Source organism: Taudactylus pleione, unplaced genomic scaffold (genome assembly GCF_031769625.1).
Source record: "Taudactylus pleione unplaced genomic scaffold, aTauple2 ptg000061l, whole genome shotgun sequence".
Lineage (NCBI taxonomy): Eukaryota > Metazoa > Chordata > Amphibia > Anura > Myobatrachidae > Taudactylus > Taudactylus pleione.
Genome location: NW_028284463.1, coordinates 7,264,367 through 7,284,832, shown reverse-complemented (window position 1 = coordinate 7,284,832; position 20,466 = coordinate 7,264,367). Strand labels below are relative to the sequence as shown.

General features: G+C 39.7%; 1 protein-coding gene across 1 annotated transcript in view; it reads left to right on the top strand.

The window, feature by feature from the left end:
* Positions 1 to 256: 256 nt before the first annotated feature.
* LOC148534983 (olfactory receptor 2T5-like) overlaps positions 257 to 20,466 on the top strand; it is a 44,488-nt gene continuing 24,278 nt past the window's right edge. The window contains exons 1-4 of the mRNA XM_088464855.1: positions 257 to 1,178; positions 2,535 to 2,729; positions 6,555 to 6,647; positions 7,593 to 7,815. Of these exons, the coding sequence (XP_088320981.1) occupies positions 257 to 1,178; positions 2,535 to 2,729; positions 6,555 to 6,647; positions 7,593 to 7,815 (1,433 nt within the window). The remainder of the gene's footprint in view (positions 1,179 to 2,534; positions 2,730 to 6,554; positions 6,648 to 7,592; positions 7,816 to 20,466) is intronic.

Here is a 20,466-nt window from a genome sequence, read left to right as displayed (position 1 = left end):
TGCTTTTCTACTTTTTACATATTTTATTTACCATGAGGGCTGAACTTAGCATGTAGACTCAAACTTAGGGCAGGCCGATTTTAGCATCTATGTTGTTCTATTTTTTATTTTATTTTCTATCTTTTATATTGTTTCAAATTAGTTTTTTTACAGATGAATTACCACATACTTGCTCAACTCTAAGTCAACAATATGTCCCCACCAGAGTAACCACTAATAGTAATAATGGTTATTTGCAGAATAACCTGAATATACCATGGAGAACAAGACTTATATTAAAGAATTCAACTTGATACCATTTTCCACAAAATCTGGATATACATCATTAATTACCAGTGTATTTTTCTTCCTATATGTATTTGGATTACTCATCAATTCTATTATAATTACAGTGATATATATTGATGATCAGTTACACTCTCCCATGTACCTATTTCTCTGTAACTTGGCCTTAGTAGATATCTGTTATACAACCATTACTGTCCCTAAACTGCTGTACATGTTATTATCTGGAAATAATACAGTGTCCTTCATACAATGCTTCACCCAGATGTACTTTTATTTTATGGTTGCTTCCACAGAGAATCTACTAATACTCGTTATGGCATATGATCGATATGTTGCTATATGTGATCCTTTACACTATCATGATATCTTAAATAAAAAACACTGCTCCTTATTGGCATCTGGAACTTGGATATCAGGATGCATAAATTCATTTCTATTTACAATTCCAGCCTCACACATGTCCTTCTGTCAGTCACATACCATACACCAGTTTTTCTGTGATGCTAAAGCTCTGATTAACATCTCCTGTGCTAGCAGTGAAGAGTTTTATATTGTCATCTATATGGAAATGTTAGTATTAGGACTTTTTCCAGTCATGTTCAGTGTGACATCTTATATTAAAATTATCAGGGTCATCTTGCAGATAAAATCTAAGGACGGCAGAAAAAAAGCCTTCTCCACCTGCTCATCCCACCTCACCATTGTCATTATGTACTATACAATGGCTGTGTCTGTGTACATGATGCCACCATCAGAATACTCCAATGTCCTAGAACCAATCTTTACAGCATTGTATGCAGTTATTACACCCATGATAAACCCTCTAATCTACAGTCTACGGAATAAAGATGTAAAAGGGGCTTTGCTGAGACTACTTGTGGTAAAACTATGTATGAAAAATGTTTAGGATAAAGTGCATTTAAAGCTGACAGCTTAATACACTGTTATCACATTAATGCACTATTATCACTTTAACTTTGTATAGTCTGTATCATATGATTATTATAAAAAAAAATCATGCAGAATTAAAAAAAAATTAAGTTAAGATGGGAGTTTTTGTTATACTGGGAACATAGACAAATTCCTGCCAATGTAGATATTTAGCTTTAATGCTTTTCATGCTTGCAGTAGTTTCCACAATACACAAATATATGAATACACCACAGGTAGTCCAATATTTAATGTAGAAGATACTGTAATGCTAGACACCTTGTGGGGAAATTCTGTTTACTGTGATATTCTGAGCTGTTAGAGGTTGCTAATCAGATTTACGATCAATGGGACCTTATATTCCCAAAGAAAACTCTCAGTGACTGTCACAAATATTTTAGAATGTAAATTAAGAGTGACAACGCTCCTACAAAGGCCACTACCATTAAAAGAAAACAACAGTGCCACTTTATAACATCAAAGGAAAATTAATTACAGTAATTGGTCATTTCTTTTCAGCACTGCGGATATAGATTATTCAATTGTATCAGAGGTGTTTGGTTTTGCTATTATAGTATAGTGTAAAATGTATGAAAATGAAAATATAATACATTACTGCACTAAATGTAAAATATTTTAACACTTGGGGGTAAATTTACTAAGAATGGAGATAGGTTGAGGTTTTTTTTAATCCTGATTTGCATCGCCTAAACTCGGGCTTGTTTTTTTTTTTTTTGCTTTTGAAAATTTACTTAGAAATGAGTTTAGCTGAAAGTCAGTTTTCTGATGGTGAAGCAAATCGAGATTTCTCGGGTCAGTTTTGCTTTAATTAGGGGGAGATATCTCTCTTCTGTTGAAAGTTTGCTTTTTGGCTGGTTTTATTTTTATTTTTCCAAGTTCCGTCTAATTAAGTGTAATAATTCGCCGGAGAACACCGGATACCTTTTAAACACGCATTTCATATTAGTTTCGATTGGTGGAAATGGTCACCTGTTTTGGAATGTTCACACAGAATATAAATACACCCTGTGATGTCCGGACCTTGTGGGTTTGTGGCAGGAGTTAGAGAAGAGAAGGACAGTGAGGAGTTGGTGGTATATTGTAAGCGGAGTTGCTATTTTCGATTGTTGATTGGTGAGTGAATTTTGTCTTGTGTCTGTTTGTAGTCTAGTTCATTTTTTGTAATTGTCTATATTTTTGTCTATTGTCTTTTTAATTTCGTCCTGTCAGTGGTAATCTGCGTCTGTGTGTGTGTGTTTGGTACATAGGTAGTTGTGGTGGCTTTGTTTTGTGTTCATTTGTCTTTTATTTTTAAGTTATTTGTGTATTTGTGGAGATGCTGATGTCTGCCCAGCAGGAGAGCCAGGAAGAGATAGAGGGTCTGCAGGTGTCGGCTACCCAGCCTCATGTTTCTTCCAGTGAGGAGAGTGAGGTTGAGGTATGTGACAGGGGAAAGACAAAAACAGGCAGGAACGTAAAATTTAAATTTGACCAGAATATGGCACTTGTGGGTGAGGTTCTTAAGCACCAGCACTTGTTGTTTGGTAGACAGGCTGTCCGCACCTTTGCACACCATAAAGATGCTATTTGAGCCGGAGTGGCGAATACTGTAAATGCAGTGGGGACAACTAAGTGTGATGCCAACCACTGGACAAAACAATTTTTGGATATTAAGCGCCATGTTAAGGGCAAAATGGCGGGTGAGCTGAGGTATGCCAGTAGTGCTGGCAGAGGCTCCCCATATCATTCTATTTATTTAGAATATGAGGAACCCGTCAACCAGATGATCCCTCCTGAGGTTGTTCATAAAACTTTTGTCCATGACACCGATGCCCATATGCAGACATGTGAGTATGTTTTATTTTTGTTTACATTTTTTATCAATGTAGAATGTGTATTGGTTTTCCTTAATGGTCCAGTGTAATTGTCTAATATTTTTTTTCCAATATTAATTAATTTGAGTGTGGTAACCAACAGCAACCAATGTTCCTTTATTTGTTTTTTCCCTACTATCTCATGCATTGTCTTAGGTGTTTGCACACAGCTTGCTGTGTTTTTTGCATTTGTTAGGTAGAAACATGTGTTTTCATTTCGGCATGTCAATTTAGGTTTGTCACGATTTTAAATAACAAGCAATAAAGAAGTTAACCACACATGTGAAATATACAAATTGGGTTACCAACATTTATAATGTTTTTGTAAAATTTTCAAGTGTACAATTAAATGCTCAAAACAACAGGTTCGATAATCCAGGATACATAAAGTACGTACCACTGCAACACACATTATGAAACATGAATCATTTTCTTAAAGACCTATGTCATTAATGAGGCATCACTGCACTATTTATTATGGTACCTTCTTAGCACATAGATATGGCATGCATTTGGACTTGCTTAATGTAAAAATGTGTTCCATTTATATTAGGGGTGAGCGGATTCGGATTTCTAAAATCCGAACCCCTCTGAGCCCCCTCGATCCGAGGCCGATCCGAATCAGGCTCAACTTTTCCCGCCTGACTTGGATCTGAAATCGAGGCAAAACGTCATCATCCCGCCTTCCGGTTCTCGCAGGTTTTGGATCCTATATAAGGTAACCACGTCGGCGCCATTTTCTCACTCAGCTGTGGACAGTGAAGAGGGAGGGTGGGAGTTAGGGCTGGCTGGGCTGCGTAGTGTAGTGTAGTGCAGTGTAGTGTTGTGCTGCGCTGTGCTGCTGTTGTCCATAGGGGCTGTGTCCACTCCTTCAAAGTCCATAAGGGCTGGCTGGACTGTGTTGTGCAGTCAGTTGTACATAGGGGCTGTGTCCACTCCAAAGTCCTGTGCAGTGTCCCAGTCCTAAAGGGGTGCTGTAGTGTTGTCCAGGGGGTGCTCTGTCCATCAGGGGTGCTCCCCCCAAGTGCAAAAAATATATATATTTTTCTGTGTTTTTAAAAGGGCCGGCTGGCTTGTCCATTAAAGGGTGCTGTAACCCCCAAAGTATACTCCAAATAAAATAAAAAAATATTTTCTGTGTTTGTGAATTGTGTGCACTGTGGCTGCACGTGCATCAACAAAGGAGCAGCGCCAAGCATGCGCCTGTGTCCCATAAGTAAAGGGCCGGCTGGCTTGTCTATTAAAGGGTGCTGCAATCCCCAAAGTACACTCCAAACAAAATAAAAAAAATATTTTCTGTGTTTGTGAATTGTGTGCGCAGTAGCCGCACGTGCATCAACAAAGTAGTGCCAAGCATGCACATGTGTCCCATAAATAAAGGGCCAGCTGGCTTGTCCATTAAAGGGTGCTGTAACCCCCAAAGGGCACTCCAAACAAAATAAAAAAATATTTTCTGTGTTTGTGAATTGTGTGGGCTGTAGTTGCATGTGCATCAACAAAGGAGCAGTGCCAAGCGTGCGCATGTGTCCCATAAGTAAAGGGCCAGCTGGCTCATTTCTTAATGGGTGGTGTAACCCACAAAGTGCACTAGTCTCCAACAAAAATAAAAAAATATTTTCTGTGTTTGTGTGCGCCTTAGCCGCACGTATATATCAATATAACATAAATGGAGGACCAAACTTTCTTCGATAAAAATAAAATAGAGAAAGATTAAGAACCACTTCCTCCTAGTGCTGAAGCTGCTTCCACTAGTCATGACATAGACGATAACATGCCATCAACATCATCTGCCAAGGCCGATGCCCAATGTCATAGTAAAGGGCACATACAATCCCAAATGACAAAGTTCAGGAAAATGACCTTGAAAAAAACATTTAAATCAGCTGAAGAGAAATGTAAACTTGCCAATATGCCATTTATGACGCGGAGTGGCAAGGAGCGGCTAAGGTCTTTCCCTATGTTCATGACTAGTGGTTCAGCTTCACATGGCGAAGGAAGCCCTCCTCCCGCTAAAAAAATCAAACAAGTTAAGCTGGCAAAAGCACAGCAAAGAACTGTGCATTCTAAGAAGATATCACAAGTCCCCAAGGAGAGTCCAAGTGTGGTGGCGGTTGCGATGCCTGACCTTCCCAGCACTGGACTGGAAGAGGTGGCTATTTCCACCATTTGCACGCCCCCTGCAAGTGCTGAAAGGAGCACCCACAGTCCACTTGCTGATATGCAAATTGAAGATGTCACTGTTGAAGTACAACAGGATGAGGATACTGGTGTAGCTGGCACTGAGGAGGAAGTTGGCGAGGAGGATTCTGATGGTGATGTGGTATGCTTAAATCAGGCTTCGGGGGAGATGGGAGACAGTTGTTGTCCGTGGGATGAAAAAGTCCATCACAGTCATGCCTGGGCAGAAGACCAAACATTCCACCTCTTTAGTCTGGCAATATTTCTATCCAAATCCAGACAACTGTCTTGCCATATGTACCATATGTAAAGGTGAAATAAGTAGGGGTAGGGATGTTAACCACCTAGGAACATCCTCACTTATACAGCACCTGCAGCGCATTCATAAAAAGTTATTGTCAAGTTCAGAAACTTTAGCTAAGACCGTAAGCAGTCCAGGGACACCTAAATCCCTTTTTCATGTTTTATCCAAGGAATCGTTGGATGAGGATGCTGAGGACGACATCTTGCCTCCGTAGAACCAGTTTGTGCAGGGACACATTAATTGCCAGCTTGTTTTGTGGGGGCCCAAACGAACCAATCATTTCAGCCACTGTCATGTCGCAGACCCTGGCGCTGAAATGATTGTTTTGTTAAGTGTGCATGTCCTATTTATACAACATAAGGGTGGGTGGGAGGGCCCAAGGACAATTCCATCTTGCACCTGTTTTTTTTCTTTGCAGTATGTACTGTTTTGGGCCTAGTTTTTCAAACTGCCATCCTGTCTGCCACTGCAGTGTCACTCCTAGATAGGCCATGTGTTTGTGCCGCCTACTCATGTCGCTTAGCATAGTCATCCAGCTACCTCTGTGCAACCTTTTGGCCATAAAAACTATATTGTGAGCTGTGAGGTGTTCAGAATAGACTAGAAATGAGTGGAAATGAAGGTTATTGAGGTTAATAATAGCATAGGAGCAGAAAAACCCACAAATTCTGTGATTTTAGCTGTTTTTATGCTTTTCTTCAAAAGAATCCAGATCCAAAATACGAAGAAAGTTCCAGGTCCAAAACCAAAACACAAAACACAAAAAGTGGCCGGTGCACACCCCTAATTTATATACTAGCAAAGAAAAGGAGAAAAACATCTGACCCACAAAGGGAGCAACAACAACCCCAGCAAGAGCAGCAGCACCAACAAACACTTCAGCAACAAGAGTCCGAGGAGGCTGGGAAGTTTTCGGCCCACTAGTTGTCTGTAGACAGTAATGTAAATGATACAATGACAATGTTAATGTTGTTCTGTAGGACCATCAAATCTACCACCTAAAAAGAGGCGTCTGACACCCCAGTTTTTGATGCAGCAAACGCCACCACCAATATGTGAGGAAGTTCTGGATGGTGAGCTTGTGTGGATCTGTTAATACAAATATATACATAATTATTAGTACATATTTTTATACTTGTTTTTTTTAAATAATTTTTAGATAAATTGTCAGCTTAAGGAACACAAATGTTTGTATGTTTGCTTAGCTGATTCTTGTTTTTTAGTGATTTTTTTAACACTTGTTTTAAGGGGCTTTTTTTCAATCTAAAATTTTGGGCCTGGAAACACAATGGTGATTACTGATGTGACTTCCACTTGCAGTACTGGGTTCAAGTGTAAACTTAGGTACTTAAATATAAGGTAAAATATGTTAATTTTAGATTGTAAAAGGATGACTTTGTCTGTTTCCTAAAACTGTCCCTGTATGAAAATTAAAATTAGTTAGTATGTTTATGAGATTATAATCTGATATGCGTATGAAAGCATCTTAATGTCTACACATATATTTCAGTTTCATACCAACATGATTAGGCTTAAAAAACATCCCTAATTGGTGAGACAATTTGGTTATTTTATGGTGGTTATGTTACCTTTGTGACTTTTTTTGGCCATGCAATAGAGTTGTATGTCCTGAAAACGACATCATATGTTGTTTGTGGTTTTTGGTACTTGGGGATGTCCTGTTACACCTGTCGAGGTGTTATTTTGGAATATGTTTTTTTGGGGGGGGTTTGTAAGTTTATTGGTTGGTACATAAACAACATTTGCAGGTTGTAATCTATGTGCCATTCACCTTCATGTGTTTTAGCTACATGACATTCATTGATATCCACCAGAAACAATAAAACACCGGCCCACAGGTGTAGATAGTCTAATTTGGCCTTTTAATGAGTGTAATCAAAGATAATGATTTACATGTATACATTTTTTTATGTCTAAAAAACTAAAACTGGTTTAGACAAAAAAAAGTATGCTTTTAATTTTAATACCAAAAATAAATACCCAAATTTCTATTATAGATTCACCAGAACAACCTGGTCTTCCTGCAGACACCTTTCTGGATGATGATGGAGTCTCTGAAAATGAAAACACGGTTACATTAACCATAATCCCTCCAACTCCAATGATGCCAGCATCAAATATTCTGCCATCCACTCCACCCATTTTGCTGTGTACACCACAAGCACAACCAGCGTCTCACCCTCCACCTCCACAGCCAGAATCCACATTCTGGCAAGAAATGTATGTTTGCCAACAGAAGCAAATAGAATTATTGCGGAAACACATTACCCAAAATCAAACCATAAACAAAATTGGCCATAGACATATCAAAAACAAGATGGCTCACACAGACAGTCGCGCACACACACACACACACACACACGCACGTAACCACATGCCCACACAGACAGGTGCATACACACACAAACACACACAAGTAACCACATGCCCTCACAGATAAGCACACACACAAGTAACCACATGCCCACACAGACAGGTGCGCGCACACACACAAGTAACCACATGCCCACACAGACAGGCGCACACACACACAAGTAACCACATGCACACACAGACAGGCGCACACACACAAGTAACCACATGCCCACACAGACAGGCGCACACACACACAAGTAACCACATGCCCACACAGACAGGTGCACACACACAAGTAACCACATGCCCACACAGACAGGTGCACACACACAAGTAACCACATGCCCACACAGACAGGCGAACACACACAAGTAACCACATGCCCACACAGACAGGCGCACACACATAAGTAACCACATGCCCACACAGACAGGTGCACACACACAAGTAACCACATGCCCACACAGACAGGTGCACACACACAAGTAACCACATGCCCACACAGACAGGTGCACACACACAAGTAACCACATGCCAACACAGACAGGCGCACACACACAAGTAACCACATGCCCACAGACAGGCGCACACACACAAGTAACCACATGCCCACACAGACAGGCGCACACACACAAGTAACCACATGCCCACACAGACAGGTGTACACAACATGCTGTCTCAGCGCACATACATAGATACATACATGCAGTCTCTGCACACATCTTTCAGTTTCAGCAGACATACAAAGATATACGTGCAGTCTCAGCACACATGCAGTCTCAGCACACATGCATAGAGACATACATGCAGTCTCTGCACACATACACATGCATACAATATACAGTCTCAGTGCACATACACATGCACACAGCATGCAGTCTCAGCGCACATACACATGCACACAACACGCAGTCTCAGCACACATACAAACAACATGCAGTCTCAACACACATACATAGACATACATGCAGTCTCAGCACACATCATTCAGTTTCAGCACACATACAAAAACATACATGCAGTCTCAGCACACATGCATAGAGACATACATGCAGTCTCAGCACACATGCACACAACATGCAGTTTCTGCACACATACATAGAGACATACATGAATATGATTGTTGTCAGTTTCAGTACACAATATGATCTCAGCATACATACCTAGACACACATGCAGTCACAGCACATATAGATAAACATAAAGCCACCCTCAGCAAATGTATACGGACATATGACAGTAAAGAAGGAAATAAACAAAGGGCCAGGTAGTTTGTTTGTGTATAGGGCAGCATGCACGAAGCAGCAATCTGTTTAGCCTAGACAATTTAATGCCACCCTGGCCTCACTTACTTTAGTCTAGCTGCATCTCTTCAAGTTCTTACTTCCAGCGCTGTCTCTGTGTGCAGGGGATGGAGAAGGCCAGATGGGAGGAGCCTGGTGCCTAGATAAAGAGTGGTGTAAACCTGCCTATACTGCCCCAGTATGATTTGTGCCGCTAGTCCCTGTTCCCGATGGTTACTTACATCATCCAGCAACCGTTGCATCATCCAACAGCAGACGCTTTTGGGAGATGTAGTCCTTGACTCCCTTCCACCTCTGTGCCAGGCCACTTCATATTAGAGTCAGTTAGCTGGAACCTGCTGCTTGTAGTGGCAGCTGCAGCCGGCTATAGTAAATGATGCTGTCGGTTCCCTACTCTAGGCCCCACCCTCCAGTAATAATGGGCATGTCTATAATCAGTGGGGCCCACCAGGGATTTCCTGGGCCAGTACAACCCTGGCTGTGGATGCCCCTAGGCATTCCAGTCGCCCTAGGCATTCGCTTAGATTGCCTATGCCTAGGGTTGGCTCTGAGTAAAGTACTGTACTTCTTCACACCACTTTAAGCTGATAGGCTTTAAGAAAATTAATCGCTGTTATCCAACTTTACAAAATTGTAACTTTAGTCACTATTTTTTATAAACAAACTTAGTAGATTCCAGGACTGCCCACATAACCTTCCCTATATAATTACTTCATTTCTTACAGTCCACACATAACCTTACATATTTCTCATTCATCACTTTGACATCCTCCCAACCCTATGCTAAGTTTCCTAATGCTGGTCCTACACTCTACAATTATCTGTCAGATATCTGTCAAATTGGTCTGGTGGGAAGGAAAATCTGGTAATGTATGGGAGCAAATAACAATAGAAATTTGCTCCCAAACAATAGAAAATGGACCAGATTTTCCTTTCCACCAGACTGATTTGACAGATATCTGACAGATAATTGTAGAGTGTATGCACAGCATAAGTGACAGGATCGTGCAGCCCACCAAGAACCTCTGCAATCTGGCTGGACCAATTTGCAATATGCAGAACCTATACTTGTGTATTGATGGCTATTTCCCTATAGATTGTAAGCTTGTGACTAGGGCCCTCTTACTTCTATGTCTGTATGTTATACCCAGTTTTGTTCTATTTATGTTGTTTCTAATAGTAAAGTGCAACGGAATATGCTTCGCTATATAATAAACTGTTAATAAATTAATTAATAACTAATCCTTGGAAAATGTTAGTAAATGTTACTGTAGTGTTTTTAAAAGCATCCAACAATAATATGCTTTGACCATAGAATTTAGAACAGTAACAGCAGCAAATGTTAAATTAACCTGTTTTAGCATTTATTTCTGGTGCCACTTTAAATCCATTTGTCAAAGCTGTCATTGGTGACACTGACTAACCACAGTTTAGATTCCTACTTCCAGTTGAAACAGTACAAAGATTAAATACAATAACAGTGTTTAGAACATTTATATACATATATAACAATGCAAGAATCAACATTTATATTTGTTTAAGAAGACATATTTAAGTGCATATTAGTTACATACAAATTGACACATTATTACTGCCTTAAAAACGGATTTTTCAAAGAATCTAAATAAGGTTTTTGTCTACAATAGTAAAATTATTCACAATTTACATGAATTACTTTACGCCACTATCCATCTACGAGTAAATGAATCTGTGTTTTCCATTTTGTTTTAACATCATGATAACATATTACATTGACCTAATGTATCTAATTAACCTGCTATATACTTAATTGAACACAAAATCCTACTTTTTGAAAATTGTTTCCATTACCCAAAAATAAAATTATAAGGGAAAATACCATTATTAGAGTCACAACAATTACCAACATTCAAATAAAACATTATACCACAAATTCACAATTTTGGCCTTAATCAGAGGTGCAATGCAAATAACAATTTCATACCCAGTGGTTCTGCAAAAAATATGCTAATGATTTAGCTCCTGCAGCTACATAGGAATTAGCAGAGAATGCACACCCAAAAAGTGGTCCCAACATGTCATTTTTGTAACCATCCCTAATTACCTCCCCTAAACAATGACTGTCTGTCACTCACTTTGTGAAAAATCCTTGACATGACTGCCGTCTCAAACCCAAACCCATGAGCCACATAAGGTCTCATAAAATGGATGGATATTTCAAATTTCTTTGTTCATGCTGACAAGGTGAGTCTTTTGCTATGGCTTCCAAGGGTCTACAGGCCAGCCTCAGTGTATTCCTTCCCTACAATTCAATTCACTCTTGATTTAAGGGACAAAAATTTTTGAAGATCCAGTATGATCTATTCATTCATACCTCTCCTTTGCCTCCTATCTGGAAGCACCCACACTTCCTTGCAGAGTTAAATTATAGCTTTGCCTTACCTTGGCTCATGACCGATGACTTTGCTCCAAGATTCTTCTCTGAATTATGTAATAAATATAAAAATTCCCAGTCTCTCCAATTTCCATTCCTGCAGGTGTTCATGAAAACTTATACCCAGTCCTCTAAGCTGTGATATCTTACTCTTTTAGAGATAATATGTATTTATGTGTTGCCTGTGGGTTGCAAAGGTTCTATATATCTCCTTTGCCACTTAGTTCTACCCCCTACAGAGTAGCCCCAGAATCATTTGAGCTGGCCTGGGAGGGTGAATTGAACAAGCCTCTTGATCGAGAGGAGTGGTTACTTATCAGACAGCTTGTCACCAAATCTTCTATTAACACTTCCCTAAAGGAAAACACTTTCAAGATTTATGGTATTTGATTCCTTCCAAACCCACTGCCCTAGAAAGTCTCCGAATTTTACACTACATGTACCTTAGCACTTATACGAGCTCATAATTTATGGTGGCGACTGTATTGGCATGTTGGGATGGATTTTCATGTTTGGAGCAGCATCTGCACATATGTCCAAGATTTACACCACAGGGGTTTAAAATCCTCTGTATTAAGCAAAACAGGAAAGGAGGCAATTTCTGTGCAAGCATGTAAAAGATTGTAAATGCTCCTTTTCAGTGCAATATATACTCAGTGTGGAAGGCGCATATAAACATGCTAACTATGGAAAGACAGTACAACATCATAATCGTGCCATCTTTCCCTATCCCCTGCAGTTCCTACACTGAACAATATGTTGTTCAGTGTAGGCACCCTTCACCATCCCCGAACATGGCCAATCTGTCATTATCGGCAGATTGACCGGCATGTTTGGGCGATGATTGATGTCGGAAACGACTAGCGGGAGCGCACATCGCTGGTAATTTCCGACATAGTGCATGATTAATGAGCGATTGCATGATTACGATGTCGTAATCATGCAATTGCTCATTAATATTTACGACATAGTGCATGATTAATGAGCAATTGCATGATTACGATGTCGTAATCATGCAATTGCTCATTAATATCACCAATTGGATGTGCCCCTTACCAAGGAAGCCTGACCATGCACACAGCAGAAGATACACCCTTAACTAACATTTGCTGCCACTTATAAATGTATTGAACCATTTTAAGTTTGAGGAACATTTCCAGCTAGAGTAACAATTTTTTGCCAAATTACAGTATGTACATTCCCATTTTCCAAAGGTTGGTATTAACCAATAACCATCAATACAGGATGCCAGAATTGAACACTAGGTAGTGGTCCAATACATCCAATAATATTACACCCAATAATTACTTGTACTTCTAATCTGAACACATACAGTAAAATATTGTATAAATTAAATAGAGCTCTAGTTAACTTTTTGATGTGTAGTTAAATTATGTAATATTTAAGTGATGGAGGATTTTGGTACAGTAGGTAGTGACTCAACAAAATATTATCTTTATCTTGTGTGCTTACACTAACTTCTCCATAACTCCTCCTCCATTAATGCCCCTAATAATACATTGCATAGATTTACTTCTGAATGTAAATTTAGCAAATAGAAGGAAAGCATTAATGATTCCTCCATATTTGCCTTAATAGCTTAACTTCATTATTTTGTTATCAGTTTTTAAATGTAACTAATCTTACATTTTTACAAGAAAGAGCATAAAAATGGAAAATAAATCAAATACATAATAATTTCAGTTATAAAACACTATTTTTTAAATATTTGCCTGTGAAGTTGTATTTGCTCTAATTATATATTATTATAAACTACTTTGTATAGAAAGAGAGAATGGATAGTTTTGTTTTATCTCTAAAAAGTTTATAATAAAACACAAGGGGAGAGAATATATGTGTTATGTAATATTCTCATTTTTGTTTGAGTCCCCATAGTAACTTGTTAACAGAATCCACATTATCCTGAGATCCACACTTCAGTATATAAGTGCAATATTTCTGTGAGTGATCTGTGGCTGTTATTGTGAAGCATAATACATATTTTAAGTATTTATATTTTATATCACTTATCCATATGAAACATTGTTTTCTGTCAGTCACAGAAGTAGTAATAACAAGAAAGTACTATATACATAAAAGATTCAGAAGTAGAAAAAAACTTCTATATAAGAGCATTATTGAGGAGCACTGCTGGACTCAATGTCTGAAAATCCTGATTACACACAATAGGGTATATTTACTAAGGTGTGGGTTTTTAGAAGTGGTTTTGTTGCCCATAGAAACCAATCAGATTCTAGCTATTATCTTCTAGAAGGTGCTAGATAAATGTTAAGTAGAATCTGATTGGTTGCTATGGGCAACAAAACCACTTCTAAAAACCCGCACCTTAGTAAATATACCCCAATATGTGATTGCCATAGGGTACAGGATGTTTTATAAACAAGTGCTGATTAAAGCAAAATAAATGTAGCCTTTCTTATGCTGGCCATACACTACCAGATAAAATGTCTGTCAGACCGACAGACATTTTATCTGGCCGGCTGCCAGCCGCAGAAGTCGCCGGCATACACTGTGAGATTTCTCTCACAGTGTATTCGGCAGACATCTCTGCTCCGCCCCTGGGGGAGGAGACATTTCCCTGTTCCTTCCATAGGAAGGAACACAGGAAATGTCTGTCTGTCCGCTGCGCTGGGCATACACTGCCCAATGCGGCCGACAGTTTACCCGCTAAATATTGCATCGGACGGGCATGCTGGACAATCCAGCATGCCCGACCGAGCAATATTTAACCCTCGGTCGCCCCCCACACGCTACAATTATCGCGGTGATCCGCCGATATCGAGCAGATTGTCCCGATAATTATAGCATGTATGGCCAGCATTACAAGGGCAAAACAAACAAACTAATGAAGAAAGAGAAAAGTGCATACATCAGGGACAGTGCCAGGTTTATGTGGGCAGGAATCTGCAATGTCTGTGTGGTAAATCCCATATAAAATGTTTGGTGAATGCAGAGACTGTATACAGACTACATTACACAGATAAGTGATTTCTTTGGAGCCTTATAAAGTATAATTGTATATTTTGTATAATTGTCTTTGGCTTTACCAGTCAGCTGACCCTCTCTAAACTTAATATTACTATAATAAGGTGCAGCACATCCTAATATTGAAGTGTAGATACAATAGCTGAGCACATTACTGACTGCAGAAAACAGAAAGTCCTATATGGTCTCAGACACTTTATGTTGTTTAAAACAACCAATATGAGATTCACAAAGTTTTTTTTTTCTCATCAAGTTAATATGTCACATATGTTTTATCAGCTAAAATCATAAGAAATTAATTGGTTGCATAAACTTTATGTATCATGTAAATTAGTATTTGATACCATGATCAGGGCCAGCAACAGAAATCTTGGGGCCCGATAGACTGAGGTCTCTGGAGGCCCCACGTTCTCACTACCAGCTCCGACCCAACACCTACACATATCTCCCCTGCAAGTGTGACATGTGAAGCATGATGTGTTAACAGAAAGATATGCCAGCCTTTAAATAAAATAAAAATACAATATGACTTACCACACTGTCTCTCTGTCACTGATGATGCAGGCTGTAGTTCTTGTCTGCTGTCTCTTTCAAGGTCTTCATGATGACAGTGCTGTTGATGCCTCAGTGGTAGGAGGGATATTGTCTGTAGCCAGCCATCTGCAGTCTCCAGACCCTCATCACCTTCCTCAAATTCATCCTCTCATCACTATTTTCAGCCCAATAGCCCCTCATCACCTTCCTCAGCCTCAGACCCTTATCACCATCCTCAAACCACCATCACCTTCCTTAGCTTACAACACCCTTCACCTCCACAAGCCCTTAGTCCCATCACCTTCCCCAGTCATTTTCTCCTTTCATCAGTCCCCAACCACATTAATCTTTCTCAGCCCCACACCTCTTCACCTTCCTCCACCCCATGTCCTTTCCTCTGCACCAAGCCCTTTTCTCCACAACCAGCCCCTTCCTCCACAACCAGCCTCTCACCAGTCCAGTCCACTGTGTGTCTGATGGGGATGATGTGTAGTGGTGTGACCTTTGACTCATGCCACAGTATTGCTTACTGTAAGGTCATATACTGCCCAGCACATGTCTGAGCCACTGGTAAGTCAAGCCCAGCAGTGTCCAGGACAGACTATGAGGGAACTGGGTGGAGTATATGGGTACTGGTGGCCACTCCAGCTATAACACATAGTCTGCTATGCATGGCCCTTCTTTGAGTCTGTCTGAGCCTTGAGACCTCGATGGGTGTACCCTCGATGGGTGTACCCTTAGACAAGTACTGGAGATTGCTAAATGTGCAGGTGCTGGCTTACACAGACAAACATAGAGCAGACTGGACACATGCATATACTGGGAATAGTTACATATGCAGGTGCAGATTTGCAAAGAAAAACACAGAGATGTGGACAGGCTGGGAATGCTAAAAAGTGCAGCTGGGAGCTAATAGTGATAGCAGGTAATCTGACACCTCAGTGACACAGGGTAATAGCCACAAAACTAACAGCACATTACAAAACACACAAACATAGAAAACATGAAAGACAGGATACTGAATAGCATGGAAGCTAATGCTGGAAACTTTAGAGAACTGAGATCAGGCTGAGCAACACTCTGAAAGAAATAGCACAGAGCAACACTGATGAGTATCACAGGCACTGGAACAATGAAGTTGAACAGCAGCTTCCTGTTCCTGGAGTCAGACTAAAATACCCCTGGGTAGCTGATCTTTGGATCAGAGGATCAGCTGAGTGACCACAGTACTATCACTTGGAGATACTAGTCAGGTGTAATGAGCCAACATGGCTGCGCCCATGTCCGGCATCCCAGAATCCAGGACATAGGCACAGAAGCCCTAGCGGACCCCAGGGAGAATACGCAGTCACCACTCCCAGCATCTGGACAACTAAACCCAAGGAAACCAGTGCAGAGGTGATTAGCGGCTGATCCCAGGCGGCATCCTGACACCCATATTATAGTCATACTTGGTGCTTTCAGTGTGTGACTCCTACTCACAGTAAAATACTGACTTTGTCACCTACAATGCTGTCCTGTGTTACACAATCAGACAATAGAACAAGTTGATGACTGCACAAGAGTAGCACATTTATCTTTTGTGTTACTGTGTTCTGATGATCTGATTACCCGGCTTCAGGTTGCCCTCTGCCTCAAACATAGTTCCATGAATGGGCAGCAGATGAAGAATAACTTCTTATGGTTCTTTACACCTATTCAAACACATCTAAAAGTATAAAAACTTCAGGTATACTAATGGAAAAAAACAAAACATAATACTGCCAACATTTTATTTTCTGGATATATAGGCATCATGTGATAATCAGCTTTGTTTGGTTCATATAGAACATAAAATGTGTGTGGAAAGAAAGTCTATGCCTAAGCTCACATTCATGGCACTGTGCTTGCAAAAAATAGTTTCATAACACTAGTCACAGGAAGTGATCAAGGCAGATCTCCATTATGGAATGGGTATGGGATGTCGGTGCTCAGGATACTGGTAGTCAAAATCCTGAAGCCAGCATCCTGACAGAGTTATAATACTGCACCTGTTGGTTTGTATTCTAACCCTCACTCTCTACCTACGCCTGACCCTAAACTCCCCCCAGTGCCTAAAAATAACCTCCCCCTCCCCACACTGTATACCTATCCCTCCTCCTTAGTGACTAACCCTGATCCATTTCTTAGTGCTTAACTCTAGCTACTAATCCTAAACCTTTCCCCCAATCCCACTACTTACCTTTGGGATGCCGGCGGCTAGAATGCCATTGCCGGGAATCTGAGAAGTATTGGGATTTTGGTGCCGACAATATGAATCCCCAAAGTCAGGATATTGACTGCATCCTTTTCTTACTCAGTGATTTTGTGACACCTTCAACATTCAGATCAATTTTAAAACATAAATAGACATTATTTGAAATCATTTATTAATTGCAGTTATGTAGTTCATTAAACAAAGGTCTACTTTATGAGGAGAGTGGAGGCATATTCATTATGTAAAGTTAGAGTATGGGAAATACAGTATTTATTCCACTCCTTCTTTTATGCGGCAATTTACAGTGTATGGGTAAAACATTCCTTATTGTATATTAGATGACTTTAAAAAGTTACCAAGCCTCTGTAACTTTAGTTTTGGGACAGGTGTTTTTCAGTTTTTATTTAAAAATAAATACATCTGAAGAATTATAATGAACTATGAGTATGAAAATTGCCTCATTATAAAACTACAATCTGGTGTCATTTCTAGATCTGACAAGTTGTTGACTTTCTAGAGGGTTAAAACATTTTACAAGCCACTGTCTCTCTCTCTCTGTCTCTCTCTCTCTCTAGATCAATCTATCTGTATACATATATACACCTTGACAAAGGTGCCACAGAGCTCCCAAACATTGGATTTTTTGTAACACCATTTTATATATTTTGTTTAATATCAGCCTCTAAGTGCCGCAGTTTTCTGTTCTTTATATATATATATATATATATATATATATATATATCCAGCAAATGTCCATAACCAAAGGACCAGGCGGCACTCCAACGGACTTATCAAATATACAAAAGTGGTTTATTAAGCCGACATTTCAAAGCCACAACGGCTTTTTCCTCAGGGTGTAACAAAAGAACACATACAGTGCTTACCTTAAATAGTGTATGCATCTAACAGTGACCCAGTCAGATCTCGTGTCCAAACTCCGTCCCGGCGTCGCGGCATGGGTGACGTCATGCTCGGCGCGTGTGAACACGCTCGTCTGTAACTAAGGCAACCTAGGACACTGTCCATAACTCTCCGCAGTCTGTCCAACACATACCGCGGCGTCTGGGGAGAGGACAACAAGTGTGACATTCGTAAATGACAAATATGTCAAGTGTAACAAAACAATAAGTGACTATAAAAATACATGTAAACATTAACAATACAACATATTACATGAATGAAAAAATAAAATACTAAGTGATATAATGGAATGACTGGAAAACTGTTAACGATGGATGTATGTTAAACCTTTACATAATAGTGGACTATACTGCTTATAGACAATAAGCAACAATATTGTACCATGTTAGTATTAAAGAAATACATTCCACGTGATTTTTTCATTAAGCCCTTTGGGATGTATGGTTTCCAAAAGGTGTATCCATCTGGTTTCGACCTGTACCAGCTTTTTTGCTCGATCACCTCCTCTAACAAGCGGAGGTACATGATCAATTATTTTGTACCGTAGACTAGCTAATGAATGCCCAGATTGTTTAAAATGCCGAGCTACTGGTTGGTCCGACTCTTTACCATTAAATGCTGCCCTGATAGAGGAGCGATGCATGGCCATACGCTCTTTAAACATTCTGGTAGTTTGCCCAACGTAATTCAAACCACATGGGCAAGTGATTAAATATACTACAAATTTTGATGTACAAGAGAGTACATAATTAATGTTAAATTTCTTACCTGAATGGGGATGTTTAAAGGAGGGACCAACCTCTTGGTAACCACAAGTGACACATGATGGACACCTATAGCAACCTGGTTTTTTATACATGGTGGATTGATCACGTGCTGTTAAAGGGGTAATATCAGTTTTCACTAACATGTCCCTTAAGTTACGTCCTCTCTTGTAACTAACCAGGGGTTTGGTAGTATGTAAACATGCTAGATCCTTATCCGTGGTGATTATAGGCCATAAAGACCTCACCGCTTTGGAAATAACTGGGCTAGTCAAAGTGAACTCTGTGACAAATGGAATCTGTGACTGAGTGGTTTGTTTCTTTTTAGCACTAAGTAATTGTTCTCTAGATAATTTTAATACCTCACTTTTTGGTTTTAACAATACTTCTTGATTGTATCCCCTTTCTGTGAACTTGCGCACCACTTTGTCCAATTCAGGTTCTACCATATCTCTATCACTAGTAATGCGGGCCACCCGACACATTTGGGATTTAGCTAAACCCCTTTTTAATGCCGGAGGATGAAAGCTATTGGCTAACAGAAGAGTGTTTCTGTCGGTGTCTTTTGAATACACCGACGTCACGATGTGATGATCTTTTATAGTAAGTTTAACAATGAGGTAATGTATGTTATTGGAATTAATTGAAAAGGAGAATTTGATTGGCGAAGGTAATGCATTAATTTGGTTAATGATAGCTGTTAATTTTTGTTCATCACCCTTCCAGACTATTAGCAGATCGTCTATATATCTAGTATATAGTAATATGTCCTGTGTAATATTAGGATCTGACAGAAATAATTTATAGTCTTGCGCAAACATATAAATATTTGCAAATGATGGAGAAACATTTGAACCCATCGCACATCCGCTTTTTTGTAAATAATAAATCCCCTTAAACATAAAATAATTCCTACTTAGTGTTAATTCTAGTAACTGAATAAACAACTTAATGTCCAATTTGTCAAAAGAACAGGCACACAAAAACGATTCTACCACAGCCAAACCTTCCTGATGCGGGATACCCGTATATAGGCTATGTACATCCAAAGTGCATAGACTAACATTATCTGGTAACTTGCCAGCCACAAGAATAGCGAGCAGTTCATATGCTGTTCGATGTACTCAATTAATCTAATAAATAGCGGACATGATGTATGCTGCGAGCGGCAAGGGGGTGTATTCTTCAAAATTACAACTGCAAGTTTTGCTCGCTCATTCAGACTTAGAGGCGTTAACAGACCGCAATTAGCGAACGGTTCATTTGAATAGCCACCCCTTGTTTTAGAACGAACGACCACAAATGAATGAGGGCCAATGTTAACAAATAAAGGCTGTA